The sequence below is a fragment of the Hippocampus bargibanti genome, linkage group LG08 (assembly GCF_051943395.1).
Source record: "Hippocampus bargibanti isolate YZ-2025 linkage group LG08, ASM5194339v1, whole genome shotgun sequence".
Classification (NCBI taxonomy): Eukaryota; Metazoa; Chordata; class Actinopteri; order Syngnathiformes; family Syngnathidae; genus Hippocampus; species Hippocampus bargibanti.
This window is the reverse complement of record NC_142741.1, coordinates 7,724,762-7,738,580: the sequence shown is the minus strand read 5'-3', so window position 1 is coordinate 7,738,580 and position 13,819 is coordinate 7,724,762. Positions and strand designations below refer to the sequence as shown.

Sequence of the window (13,819 nt, the reverse complement as noted above, 5' to 3'; positions counted from 1 at the left end):
ATAAATAAATAAATAAACAAACACAATTTCCATAGTTGGAAGCGTGAATTGCAAATCCAAACACTACTTGTTGGCGGTTGTCGACGCGATTACGGGGCAGGGGGATGTCGGTTGCCGGTCTGATTTTATTCAAACACACCTGAGTCAAAATCGCGGGACGGACAAAATTAGGAGAAAAGTCTCACTTGGAGAACATTTGGACCGTATCAGCCCGGGATTTTTATTGTCGTGCTATGCACTTGTAATCCCGCGCGTGCTCTCCTTTTGAAATGCTAATTCTCTCCTCCTAGATGTCACATGCAGCTCGTCGGAATTAGCCTGCAAGGATGGGAGCTGCGTAGCCGCCGCCGCCTGGTGTAACCAGGTCGTCGACTGCGCCGACGCATCGGATGAAAAAAGCTGTGGTGAGTCGTGGTTAAAGAGAACAATGTCAAATCAAAGCGTTGGCAATAGCGAGAATGCTAGCGATAGCACTAGCGATATCAAATTTGGGAGAGACATCTCTGCTGGTACGTAACTTAGATAAGGCCACGTTTAAATTAGCTGACTTAAAGAACCACCTCAGATTCAATCTTAGATATAGACAGAGCCGGTTAATTCCTAAATGCTTGAAGCAAGCACCCCTGGAACCCGGATACTTAGCCGATGAAATGAAAATTATACTAGGAAAATACTAAATTTGCGAATTAGGAGACTTAACATAGAGATAAAAAACAAACAGTCAGAAATAGAAGCTTTTTATCAGCGATTACAAACTAAACTTACCCACAAAATCTACCAGGAAGTGTGTGAATTTACTAAATGCGGATATATGAGGCACCACAGCAAAACCAAAGAGAGACAAAAGGGTAAATTTCAAAAATTACTTTTACTGAAACAATCCCAGCTACTGGTAAACACGCGAAAAATTAGGAATGAGCAAATTTCAAGGGAGAATTGGATCAAAAATTTGTCAGACAGAGATCTCTCAGAGACAGAAAAGGCGGTACTAACCAAAGGTTTAAATTTCTCAGTGACTCCTAAAACAATACCTACAATATTATTAAAAATAACAAACTTTCGTCTGCAGAGGAAGATGATCTACGCATTATAATATCAGCCCTTCTCAGTAGTGCCAAACTACCTCCGTCCAACATAACATTAGAAGAGAGAAAGGCGTTAACTACTCTACAAAAAGACAAAAATATTACTATTTTGCCAGCAGACAAAGGCAGATGCACAGTGCTTCTCAACACATTGGATTATGAAGACAAAATAAATAGGTTAATCAGTGATTCGAACACTTATGAGCAACTAAAAAGGGACCCTTCCAATAGATACAAGAAAGAAATGATAGACTGTCTCCAAAAGTTGGAGAAAGGAAAACATATAGACAAACAGATATATTTTAGATTATACCCGGGAGAGGCCACGCCATGTATCTATGGCCTGCCAAAAATACATAAAGAAGGGTTCCCCCTCAGACCCATTGTTTGTAGCATTGACTCCTCTACATACAATGTAGCCAAATATTTAAAAACTATCTTAGCTCCGTTGGTTGGTAACACAGAATATCACGTAGAGAACACCACAGGGTTTGTAGAGAGGATCAAAGACCTCATATTGGAACCTGAGGAAACTTTGGCATCATACGATGTGACTTCTCTCTTTACATCTGTCCCAACCCCAGCAGCAGTCTCAGTGGTGAGGATGAGACTGCTGCCGGACGTTTCTCTGCATGAAAGAACCAAACTTAAAGCGGATCACATCTGCAAATTATTGGAAATCTGCCTTAATACTACGTATTTTAAATTTCGGGAGAAATTTTATAAACAAATTCATCAGAATCAGAATTCATGGTTGTGCTGTGGGCTCACCAGTTTCACCCATAGTGGCTAATCTGTAAATGGAAGAGATGGAGAAACAGGCCCTCACATCCTTCCCGGGGATAAAACCTAGACACTGGTTTACATATGTGGACGATACTTTTGTCATAATTAAAAAACAAGAAATTCAATCCTTCACAGATCACCTCAACTCTGTAGACATCAACATTAAATTTACTCGTGAGGACATTAAAGAGAACCAACTAGCCTTCTTGGATTGTAAAGTAATTATAAAAGAGTACAGAGCGCTAAAAACAGAAGTCTTTAGGAAGGCTACGCACACTGACCAATACTTAATTTTTGACTCTAACCACCCTTTACAACACAAATGAGGAGTTATCAGAACCCGACAGCATAGGGCTAAACTAATACCAACTAGCATTGAAGGTAGAGAAAAGGAGTCAAAAAGGCCGAAGACATGAGCACACAGACAAAGATAGGAAACAAAGATAGCGAGCTCCCGCTCTGACAAGTTTTTGAATGTCCACAGCAGCGATCTGTTGTCCTATCAGCTACGGACAACTCAGTGTTGGGAAGGTCTTAGATTGGAGCCGTTGCTTCTTTGCAACGACGATTGAACTAATAAGATTGATAATGCTATTAGACTGAAATTAAACGTGCAATAATCATAATGTGTACTAAGCTAAACATGAAATAACCTAATATGTTTACTAATGTGCATAAAACACTCTATCAATATCAGGCGAGCACTCACTAACTGTCGGTACCCTCAGTGGTCATTCAACAAATGTCAGAAAGAAACAATAGGGAATGAAACCAATAATTCTCAAGATACAAAAAGGAGAGGAGTAGCAGTACCTTACATTGCAGGAGTTTCTGAAAAATTACAAAGAGTCCTTTGGCAACACAAAATTCCTACTTATTTCAAACCGATAAACACGTTAAGGCAAAAATTAGTGCATCCAAAATCGGTTATATCGATAGTACCGCTTATTACGATACTATTTTCATTTCCCTTGCACATTTCTAGTCTTTTTATGTATAATTAGTACCGTTTAGTACGATACCCGGTTATTACGATAATCCGGTTATTACGGTGCTCCTTTTCATCCCCCGACGGCCATTTTTGTTGTTTATATCGATATATCCGTCGCGCCATTGGTCAACTTGGTCACGTGTCTTGTTACGTGAGCCGCCATCGGTCGCGCCATTGGTCGACTTGGTCACATGAGCCGCCATCGGTCGCGCTATTGGTCGACTTGGCCGTGTGACTTTGTCTCGTGACACGCCATCGGTCGCGCCATTGGTCAACTTGGTCACGTGTCTTGGTTACGTGTCACGCCATCAGTCGCGCCATTGGTCGACTTGGTCAGGTGACTTGGTTACGTGCCCAGCACCCGTGTAGCAGAGCCATTTTCATTTTCAGACGCTAGCTCGTGTGTAGCAGACGAGATTGAAGTGTTTGTGTTAAAAGGTAAAAATGGGAAGCAGAAGAAGATTGATGACTTTTTAAAATTGTATACATAATACAGTAAGATGTAAGCGTTGCAGTTTCCCTGTTGTGTTATGTACATGCCCACTGTACTGTATATGAATGCAATCGTTTTTTGCAACAATGTTTCTTGTTTTGTCTGCTGAAGCGCGATGATTTTGAAAATTATTAACATTCCATACTGTGTATTAAAGGACAGCCGATGTCACTTTTTATTCAAATGCAAATAAAAATGACTTCACGCCAAGACGTCTTGCATTGCTTGTGAATCCAAACAATGGCTTCAGATTCGGATAATATGCTTTCTTGTTACACATCCAGTTATGAATATGTTTCAAATACACTGTAGTTCTGAAGATTAAAGCATACATGTTTACAATCATTAAAGAATTATATGTGCCATTTTGAGGCAACATTGTGGGAACATCTCTCACCCAAAAAAAAGGGAGCTAATGGCCAGCTCCGTTTCTTATATGGCGCTTGGCTGCCCTCTTTTGGCGGCTTTTGTTTAATGCAGTTCGGCGCAGGATCGGATATATGATAGTCCCGGTTATATCGATATTTTTTCGGACTCCCTTGAATATCGATATAATGAGACTTTACTGTATTTTCAATTTCGAGAGAAATTTTATAAACAAATTCATGGTTGTGCTGTGGGCTCACCAGTTTCACCCATAGTGGCTAATCTGTAAATGGAAGAGATGGAGAAACAGGCCCTCACATCCTTCCCGGGGATAAAACCTAGACACTGGTTTACATATGTGGACGATACTTTTGTCATAATTAAAAAACAAGAAATTCAATCCTTCACAGATCACCTCAACTCTGTAGACATCAACATTAAATTTACTCGTGAGGACATTAAAGAGAACCAACTAGCCTTCTTGGATTGTAAAGTAATTATAAAAGAGTACAGAGCGCTAAAAACAGAAGTCTTTAGGAAGGCTACGCACACTGACCAATACTTAATTTTTGATAATATCAGGCGAGCACTCACTAACTGTGGGTACCCTCAGTGGTCATTCAACAAATGTCAGAAAGAAAGAATAAAGAATGAAACCAATCATTCTCAAGATACAAAAAGGAGAGGAGTAGCAGTACCTTACATTGCAGGAGTTTCAGAAAAATTACAAAGAGCTCTTTGGCAACACAAAATTCCTACTTATTTCAAACCGATAAACACGTTAAGGCAAATATTAGTGCATCCAAAAGATAGGCTACCAAATGAAAAACAAAGTAATGTAGTTTATTCCATACATTGTAAGAATGAAAATTGTAAAGAGCAGTACATTGGGGAGACTCAACAAATTCTCAAAAAAAGACTTTATCAACATCGCAGGGATAATACAAGTGGGCCTCAATTGGCAGTACATTTGCACCTAAAAGCTAGCAACCACTCATTTGACGCCAATGAGGTTAAAATCTTAGCGAAAGAACATAGATGGTTTGAAAGGGGGGTAAAAGAAGCGATTCTTATAAAACAACAAAATCCTTCATTAAACCGGTCTGGTGGGGTGAGGTTCAATTTGGATCGTTCATACAATAGCCTGCTTAGGCAAAACAGGTTAGGCAACATTCATAATGCTGATGAGGTGATACCGGTGGGAGTGGGGCAAATAGGCCAGTCCTTAGTCAGGAATGTAGGAACAATCAGTGGGGCCATAGGGAGTGGTCCTCTGCTCCCCCCAACCTGAGAGTACGGACCTATCATAGCTGTGTCCGGCGCCGCCATGGCTGGACATTAGGGATATATAAATAGGGCCGATACGACCAGTCAGACTTTAGTTCGCTGACGAAGCCTCTTGGATAGGAGGCGAAACGTCCGAAACCTTCAAATTTGTACAGATGACTGCTGAAGAAACCTTCTCATCGATGGACCACTCCTGTACGACTGAGAGCTTACACAGACGTAGCGATAGCAAAGCAAAGTTTACCTCAATTTTTACGAACAAGGTTATTGTGGTCTTGCCTTGTGTTTTTAATACCGCTAGCAATAGGGATAGCAATAAGGCTAGCGATAGGGCAAGCGATAGCGCTAGCGCCTGCCACTCGTATCACAAAGACCAGTCCCCCCGCACCCCTGGACAGCAAAATTTATCAATGTTATTGTGCTTCTCTTTTGTTTTTTTTTTCAGACCACAGTGACTGCTCCCACTATTACAAGATGGGGGTGAAAGAGAAAGAGTTCATCCGTTGCAACTACACTTCCCTCTGCATCCACCCTTCGTGGATCTGCGACGGCGCCAACGATTGCGGGGATTACGTCGACGAGACCGACTGTCAGGGTGTGTCAGAGGAAATGGGCTTTGCGAGGTTTTGCAATGACACTATTGCCACTCATAGATTCTGCTTGGGATTCCTTGGTGATGACATGAACCTCAATGGACAACTGAGATATATTTAATTAAAGTCCAGATGGGTCTGGGGCAGACCCCAAAAGTCTGTTCGGAGTATGGGTCTCAAATTGGTTTGGATTAGCAGGGCCGACCTGTCAAGAATATTCAAATTATGTATGTGTGTGTGTGTTTTATTTTGTTTATTTTATATTTATACATGTATTAATTTTATTTATTTACTTGCCTATTTGGGAATGTATGTATTTATTTATTTATTTATTTATTTATTTATTTATTTACTTACTTGTTTATTTGAAAATGTATTCATTCAGTAATTAAATAAGTAATTCATTAATGAGAACACAGGATGGATTCGATGAAGTCATGGTTCTGCTATGGGCTCACCAGTTTCACCCATAGTGGCTATGATGTAGATGGAGAAACAGGCCCTCACATCCTTCCCGGGGACAAAACCTAGACACTGGTTTAGATATGTGGACGATACTTTTGTCATAATTAAAAAACAAGAAATTCAATCCTTCACAGATCACCTCAACTCTGTAGACATCAACATTAAATTTACTCGTGAGGACATTAAAGAGAACCAACTAGCCTTCTTGGATTGTAAAGTAATTATAAAAGAGGACAGAGCGCTAAAAACAGAAGTATTTAGGAAGGCTACGCACACTGACCAATACTTACTTTTTGACTCTAACCACGATTTACAACACAAATTAGGAGTTATCAGAACCAACTAGCATTGAAGGTAGAGAAAAGGAGTCAAAACATATCTGTTCGAATTAAATTCTTGTTCGTCTTTCCTGGTTCGGTGTCAGAAGTTCAGTGATAAAAATATCAGTAACGACGATAGATGGTGAACAAAAAACTACTTTATTCTAATGAGACAGAAAAAGCACTTCTCGTCTAAGTAAGGCCGAAGACATGAGCACACAGACAAAGATAGGAAACAAAGATAGCGAGCTCCCGCTCTGACAAGTTTTTGAATGTCCACAGCAGCGATCTGTTGTCCTATCAGCTACGGACAACTCAGTGTTGGGAAGGTCTTAGATTGGAGCCGTTGCTTCTTTGCAACGACGATTGAACTAATAAGATTGATAATGCTATTAGACTGAAATTAAACGTGCAATAATCATAATGTGTACTAAGCTAAACATGAAATAACCTAATATGTTTACTAATGTGCATAAAACACTCTATCAATATCAGGCGAGCACTCACTAACTGTCGGTACCCTCAGTGGTCATTCAACAAATGTCAGAAAGAAACAATAGGGAATGAAACCAATAATTCTCAAGATACAAAAAGGAGAGGAGTAGCAGTACCTTACATTGCAGGAGTTTCTGAAAAATTACAAAGAGTCCTTTGGCAACACAAAATTCCTACTTATTTCAAACCGATAAACACGTTAAGGCAAAAATTAGTGCATCCAAAAGATAGGCTACCAAATGAAAAACAAAGTAATGTAGTTTATAAATAATAATAAATAATACATTTTATTTCAAGCGCCTTTCAAAACACCCAAGGACACTTTACAATAAAAACAATAAAACAAAGCACATAACAATAAAACCATAAGTAAAATGATACATAATAAAATAGCAGATATAACTATACATTGAAAGCAATTTTAAACAAGTGGGTTTTGAGGTGAGCCTTGAAAATAGGGAGGGAGTCAATATTGCGGATGTTGGGTGGAAGAGAATTCCAGAGTTTGGGAGCAGAGCGGCTGAAAGCTCTGCATCCCATCGTGGTGAGACGGGCAGAGGGCACATAGAGGTGAAGGGAGGACGAGGATCTGAGGGACCGAGAGGGAACAGAGATTTGAAGCAGGTCAGAAAGGTAGGGAGGGGCAAGGTTATGGATGGCTTTGAATGTAAACAGAAGTATTTTGAATTTGATACGATGTTTAACAGGTAGCCAGTGGAGTTGCTGGAGGACAGGGGTGATGTGGTGAAAGGAGGGGGTTCTAGTGATGATCCGGGCTGAAGAATTTTGGACGAGTTGGAGTTTATGGAGAAATTTCTGGTTGGTACCTAAGAGAAGTGCGTTGCAATAATCGATGCGGGAGGTGACAAGACTGTGGATAAGGATCGCAGTGGTGTGAGGGGTGAGCGAGGGACGGAGACGGTTAATATTACGGAGGTGGAAATAAGCAGACCGAGTTATGTTATTTATATGGGACTGAAAAGATAGTGAGCTATCGAGGATGCCACCCAGGCTCTTGACCTGAGGGGAGGGGGACACGGTTGAACTGTCAATGGTGAGAGAGAAACTGTTAGTTTTGTGGAGGGTGGATTTGATACCGACAAGGAGAAGTTCGGTTTTGTCACTGTTAAGCTTGAGAAAGTTATGGGAAAGCCAGGATTTCATTTCTGAGAGGCAAAGTGAGAGGGATGAAGGTGGAAGAGAGGCGTCGGGTTTGCTGGAGAGGTAGAGTTGGGTGTCATCCGCGAAGCAGTGAAAGTGAATGCCAAACTTACGGAAAATATTGCCAAGAGGAAGTAGGTAGATAATAAAGAGAAGTGGCCCCAGGACAGACCCTTGAGGGACACCAGAGGACACAGGAGAGGACCGTGAGATGAACGAGTTGATTTGGATGAATTGTGAGCGATCAGAGAGATAGGAATGAAACCAGCGGAGTGGGGTATGTGTGATGCCTAGGGTGGAAAGTCTGTCGAGCAGGATAGGGTGGGAAATGGTGTCAAAGGCTGAGGTCAGGTCGAGAAGGATGAGGATGGAGAGTGAACCGGCATCGGCTACCATAAAAATCATTCGTGATTTTTATGAGAGCCGATTCAGTACTGTGGCGGGGGCGGAAACCAGACTGGAATTGTTCGTACAGGTTATTGTGAGTGGGGTGTGAGTGAAGCTGGGACACAACTGTCTTTTCAAGAATTTTGGCGATGAATGGGAGGTGGGAAATTGGACGTAAGTTATTGAAATCGTTTGGGTCTGAGTCAGGTTTTTTCAGGATTGGAGTGACAGCTGCGGTTTTGAGTGGGATAGGAACAATTCCAGTTGATAATGAGGAGTGAATAATGGTAAAAATAAATGGGAGAAGAGAGGGTAAGCGGGACTTCATAAGGATAGTAGGGAGGGGGTCGAGTTGACAGGTGGAGTTCTTGGATTTGGTGATAATGTCTGAGATTATAGAGGAATGGGGGAGGTCAAAGACAGAAAGTCGTTGGGAATGAGTAGAAAGGCTGGGAGAGGTGGGGGGGGGACAGAGGACCCGAGGTGCTGATGGATTTTGTTGATCTTTACACTAAAAAATATAAGCAGAGTGTTGCATGTCTCAGAGGAATTGAAGTGTGAGGGGAGAGAGATAGGTGATTTAATGTAGTTTATTCCATACATTGTAAGAATGAAAATTGTAAAGAGCAGTACATTGGGGAGACTCAACAAATTCTCAAAAAAAGACTTTATCAACATCGCAGGGATAATACAAGTGGGCCTCAATTGGCAGTACATTTGCACCTAAAAGCTAGCAACCACTCATTTGACGCCAATGAGGTTAAAATCTTAGCGAAAGAACATAGATGGTTTGAAAGGGGGGTAAAAGAAGCGATTCTTATAAAACAACAAAATCCTTCATTAAACCGGTCTGGTGGGGTGAGGTTCAATTTGGATCTTTCATACAATAGCCTGCTTAGGCAAAACAGGTTAGGCAACATTCATAATGCTGATGAGGTGATACCGGTGGGGGTGGGGCAAATAGGCCAGTCCTTAGTCAGGAATGTAGGAACAATCAGTGGGGCCATAGGGAGTGGTCCTCTGCTCCCCCCAACCTGAGAGTAGGGACCTATCATAGCTGTGTCCGGCGCCGCCATGGCTGGACATTAGGGATATATAAATAGGGCCGATACGACCAGTCAGACTTTAGTTCGCTGACGAAGCCTCTTGGATAAGAGGCGAAACGTCCAAAACCTTCAAATTTGTACAGATGACGGCTGAAGAAACCTTCTCATCGATGGACCACTCCTGTACAACTGAGAGCTTACACAGACGTAGCGATAGCAAAGCAAAGTTTACCTCAATTTTTACGAACAAGGTTATTGTGGTCTTGCCTTGTGTTTTTAATACCGCTAGCAATAGGGATAGCAATAAGGCTAGCGATAGGGCAAGCGATAGCGCTAGCGCCTGCCACTCGTATCACAAAGACCAGTCCCCCCGCACCACTGGACAGCAAAATTTATCAATGTGCTTCTCTTTTGTTTTTTTTTTCAGACCACAGTGACTGCTCCCACTATTACAAGATGGGGGTGAAAGAGAAAGAGTTCATCCGTTGCAACTACACTTCCCTCTGCATCCACCCTTCGTGGATCTGCGACGGCGCCAACGATTGCGGGGATTACGTCGACGAGACCGACTGTCAGGGTGTGTCAGAGGAAACGGGCTTTGCGAGGTTTTGCAATGACACTATTGCCACTCAGAGATTCTGCTTGGGATTCCTTAGTGATGACATGAACCTCAATGGACAACTGAGATATATTTAATTAAAGTCCAGATGGGTCTGGGGGAGAGCCCAAAAGTCTGTTCGGAGTATGGGTCTCAAATTGGTTTGGATTGGCAGGGCCGACCTGTCAAAAATATTCAAATTATGTATGTGTGTGTGTTTGTGTGTGTGTGTTTGATTTTGTTTATTTTATATTTATACATGTATTAATTTTATTTATTTACTTGCCTATTTGGGAATGTATGTATTTATTTATTTATTTACTTGTTTATTTGAAAATGTATTCATTCAGTAATTAAATAAGTAATTCATTAATGTGTTGTTTTTTTGGTATATTTGTTTTGTGTTTTTGTTGGTTGCGTATTCGTGTATTAATTGCATTTATTTAGCTGTTTTCTTGGGAATTTGTTTAATTGTTTATCTATTTATGTACTTGTTTATTTGAGAATTTATTTTTTTATTCATTCAGTAATTAAATAAGTAATTCATTGTGTTTATTGTTTTTTTATTTATTTGTATATTTGTTTTGTGTTTTTATTGGCCACTCCAAATTGTCCCTAGGTGTGAGTGTGAGAGTGACTGTTGTACGTCTTTGTGTGCCCTGCGATTGGCTGGCAACCAATTCAGGGTGTCCCCCGCCTCGCGCCCGAAGACAGCTGAGATAGGCTCCAGCACCCCCCGCGACCCTACTGAGGAATAAGCAGAACGGAAAGTGGATGGATAATTGTTATTTTTTTATTTATTTGTATATTTGTTTTGTGTTTTTATTTTTGTTTATTCATTTATTAATATTATTTATTTAGTTGTTTAACAACAAGCACCTCCATAGTACAGTTTCTCGATGCAGAAAATCAATGTCATTGGGCAAAAAAAAAAAATGGTGAAACGATAATTCCAGGATTGCCGATCTACACTAACGCCTGCTTCTTCTTTTTTTCTTCCTTGTTCCTCAAGTTTCCCACGATCAAAAGTGCGAGGAAGGCCACTTTTCATGTCCCAGCGGGAACTGCATCTCCAGCGTTTGGCTTTGCGATGGCCAGAAAGACTGCGAAGATGGCGCGGACGAATTCCAGTGTGGTAAAACCAAAATCAACTGAGTAATCCATCCTGTTTCCCAATGGAAGATCTCCCGTGTTTATTCGCTAACAGAGATGCGATTGACCTTTGTTAGAGAGTCACGTTATTTGCTTACAAAATATATACAGTGATACCTCGGCTTCCGAACGCTTTAGCTCACGAACTTTTCGCCTTACGAACATTACATTTGCGAGAATATAATCTTGGCATATGAAATAGTTTTTGGCAGACGAACCAAACCACACAGCGCCACGGTGGCTGGCGGACTAGTTTTCCACACCTACTTGCTTTGAGTCCAGATGTGGTTTGTTATCGAGTGGAGTACTTTTGCTGTTATGGGACCGGTAAAGGACCCACCACAGGCTAGTGTTAAACCGAAGAGGATACAAAAAAAAATTACGGTCGAGCAGAAGGAGAGCATCGAAAAACAGGAACGTGGTGTGCGTTTGTGTGACTTAGCATCCCAGTACCGGTGGTACACTAAGTTAACTATTGCTACGTGTGGCCATGGGATTTTCTGTCTTGTCTAAGCAACGGTTTCAGGCAATAGAAGAGGTTGAAAAACTTATGTTGATTTGGAATAACGAAACGCAGCTAGCAAGGGACATTGTGAGTGAGGGTATTATCGCTGAGAAAGCACAGCAACTTCACTCGGATATCATCAAAAGGCAACTAAATCAACAACCATCTCAAAAGTAAATAAAACGACTTTATTATACTGTCCAGTTTATTTCATTGATTACAATACAATAGCACATTTATTGTACATAAAATAAGGTATATTTCGTGTCGTTTTAAGGTTTATTCAGTAGAAAATTAAGTTTTAAGTGAACGGATTTTTCTCATTTTTAATGGTTTCTTATGGGAAATAAATGTTTGGCAGACAAACGTTTTGCCTTACACACACCTTCTGCGAACCAATTAATTTCGGAAGCCGAGGTATCATTGAATATATTTTTTTATTTGAAAAAATGCTTGAAAATGATTGCTTCATAGCCACCCCGATCACAATCGATAGGAATTATTCCGTGGCTTGTTCCGAATAGCATTTCGGGACAAAAAGATAGACAGCCTGCCGATTCGCCCGTGCTAATTATCATATAAAAAGCTCTGATAATCTTTCTGCAAAGGCAAAAGGCTTTCGGGAAAATGTCATTTGGAAACATTTTGAATTCGACGTCTTCCTCGATGGAATATTCATTTGTCACCCGGGCTGCGAATAATTTCCCTTTTTTTGCGCTCGTCGCGCCGCTGTTCCGCCAACAAACCAAAACGGCGGCTTTGATCCCTTGAACATATGGCAGACCTGATCCTTTTGTCACGGGCTCCCTGCGTCTGAAGTGCAAATTTCGTTTGACGTACAGCAAGTCGGCGTCTTTACGGTTTCCGCGTTTAGCCATTTTGCCGCCTTCTAAGCACCGTCTTACATCTTCACAAGTCATAGTCTGACAGCAAGGTCATGCACGCCTCACTGGCGGGATGTGTAGCTGTAATTTCGCGTCCTGTTGTCTGACTGTCTCGGCACGCTTCCTTCCTTCACTCTATCATCAAAGCACTGTCGGATTTTATGCTAAAAAAGTGAGTTAAATCATCTTGGGCCATCATCATGAGGTTTGTTGAATCAGCCAAGGTATCGGGCCATATTCAATGATTCCTCTTTATTAGACGATTAAAGTAAACATATTGATTATTTAATAGGTTTATTATGTGTTACTTGATCAATGTTTTAATTAATTAACTAATTGACTGATCAATCAATAAACAGCGAAAAAACTGAAATTCTCCTCGTTGGTACCAAATCTCTTCCCACCTTCAAATTCCATCTCAAAACCAACCTATTTAAAGGACAACCAACACATTTTTTTTTGTTTCCTACCTGACATCAGAAAAACGTTTTATAGCATCTAAAATACCCAAAACATGCGGGATGATATTTTTAGTAAAATGCAAAACACCAATAAAAATGACTTAAAGTGTGCTGAAACTACAAAAAAATTGAAACCGGAAGTGGCCAGTTTGAGAAGGTCCCGCCCCATTGTTCGTGGTGTCACGCCAAGACATCTTGCCTTGCTCGAAATTCAAAACAATGGCTTCAGATTTGGAGAACATGCTTTCTTATTACTCATCCAGTTATGAATATGATTCAAATAGTTCTGAAGAGGAAAGCATATATGTTTGCAATCGATTAAATAATTTATTCCGTGTCATTTTGAGGCATCAGGATGTCGCACCCAAAAAAGGCAGAAGATAGCGACAAAGCTCCGTGGAAAAATGGCTCAAAAATGTTGTCACAACACATAAGGATTCACCATCGCGTTAATTATGTGTTTTCCTTCTAATTTCGCCATCAACGCGGATCAACACGGAGTTTTCAGACCAAACAAAGTACCGCAAAATGCATTGACGTGATGAAAGAACTGCTACAATGTGTCCTTTCTCGGTCAGGGGCGTTCCTTCAGTGACGTGACGTGAGGACTCGTCACCGACTCAAAAACAACACTTCCTGAATATTCAACACGAGTCTTAAAACGTAAAATATAGCTATATGCGGTGGAATCTTTGTAAAATACGCTCAGTAGAAGTCATTTGAAGCGATTTTACAAATTATGGA

At 40.8% G+C, this 13,819-nt stretch overlaps 1 protein-coding gene across 1 annotated transcript in view; it reads left to right on the top strand.

The window, feature by feature from the left end:
• The window catches only part of LOC148894497 (low-density lipoprotein receptor-related protein 1B-like), a 334,893-nt gene that overhangs the window by 220,037 nt on the left and 101,037 nt on the right, over window positions 1-13,819 (top strand). Inside the window, exons 49-51 of the mRNA XM_089002179.1 lie at window positions 291-404; window positions 5,454-5,603; window positions 11,086-11,208. Coding sequence (XP_088858305.1) covers window positions 291-404; window positions 5,454-5,603; window positions 11,086-11,208 — 387 coding nt within the window. The remainder of the gene's footprint in view (window positions 1-290; window positions 405-5,453; window positions 5,604-11,085; window positions 11,209-13,819) is intronic.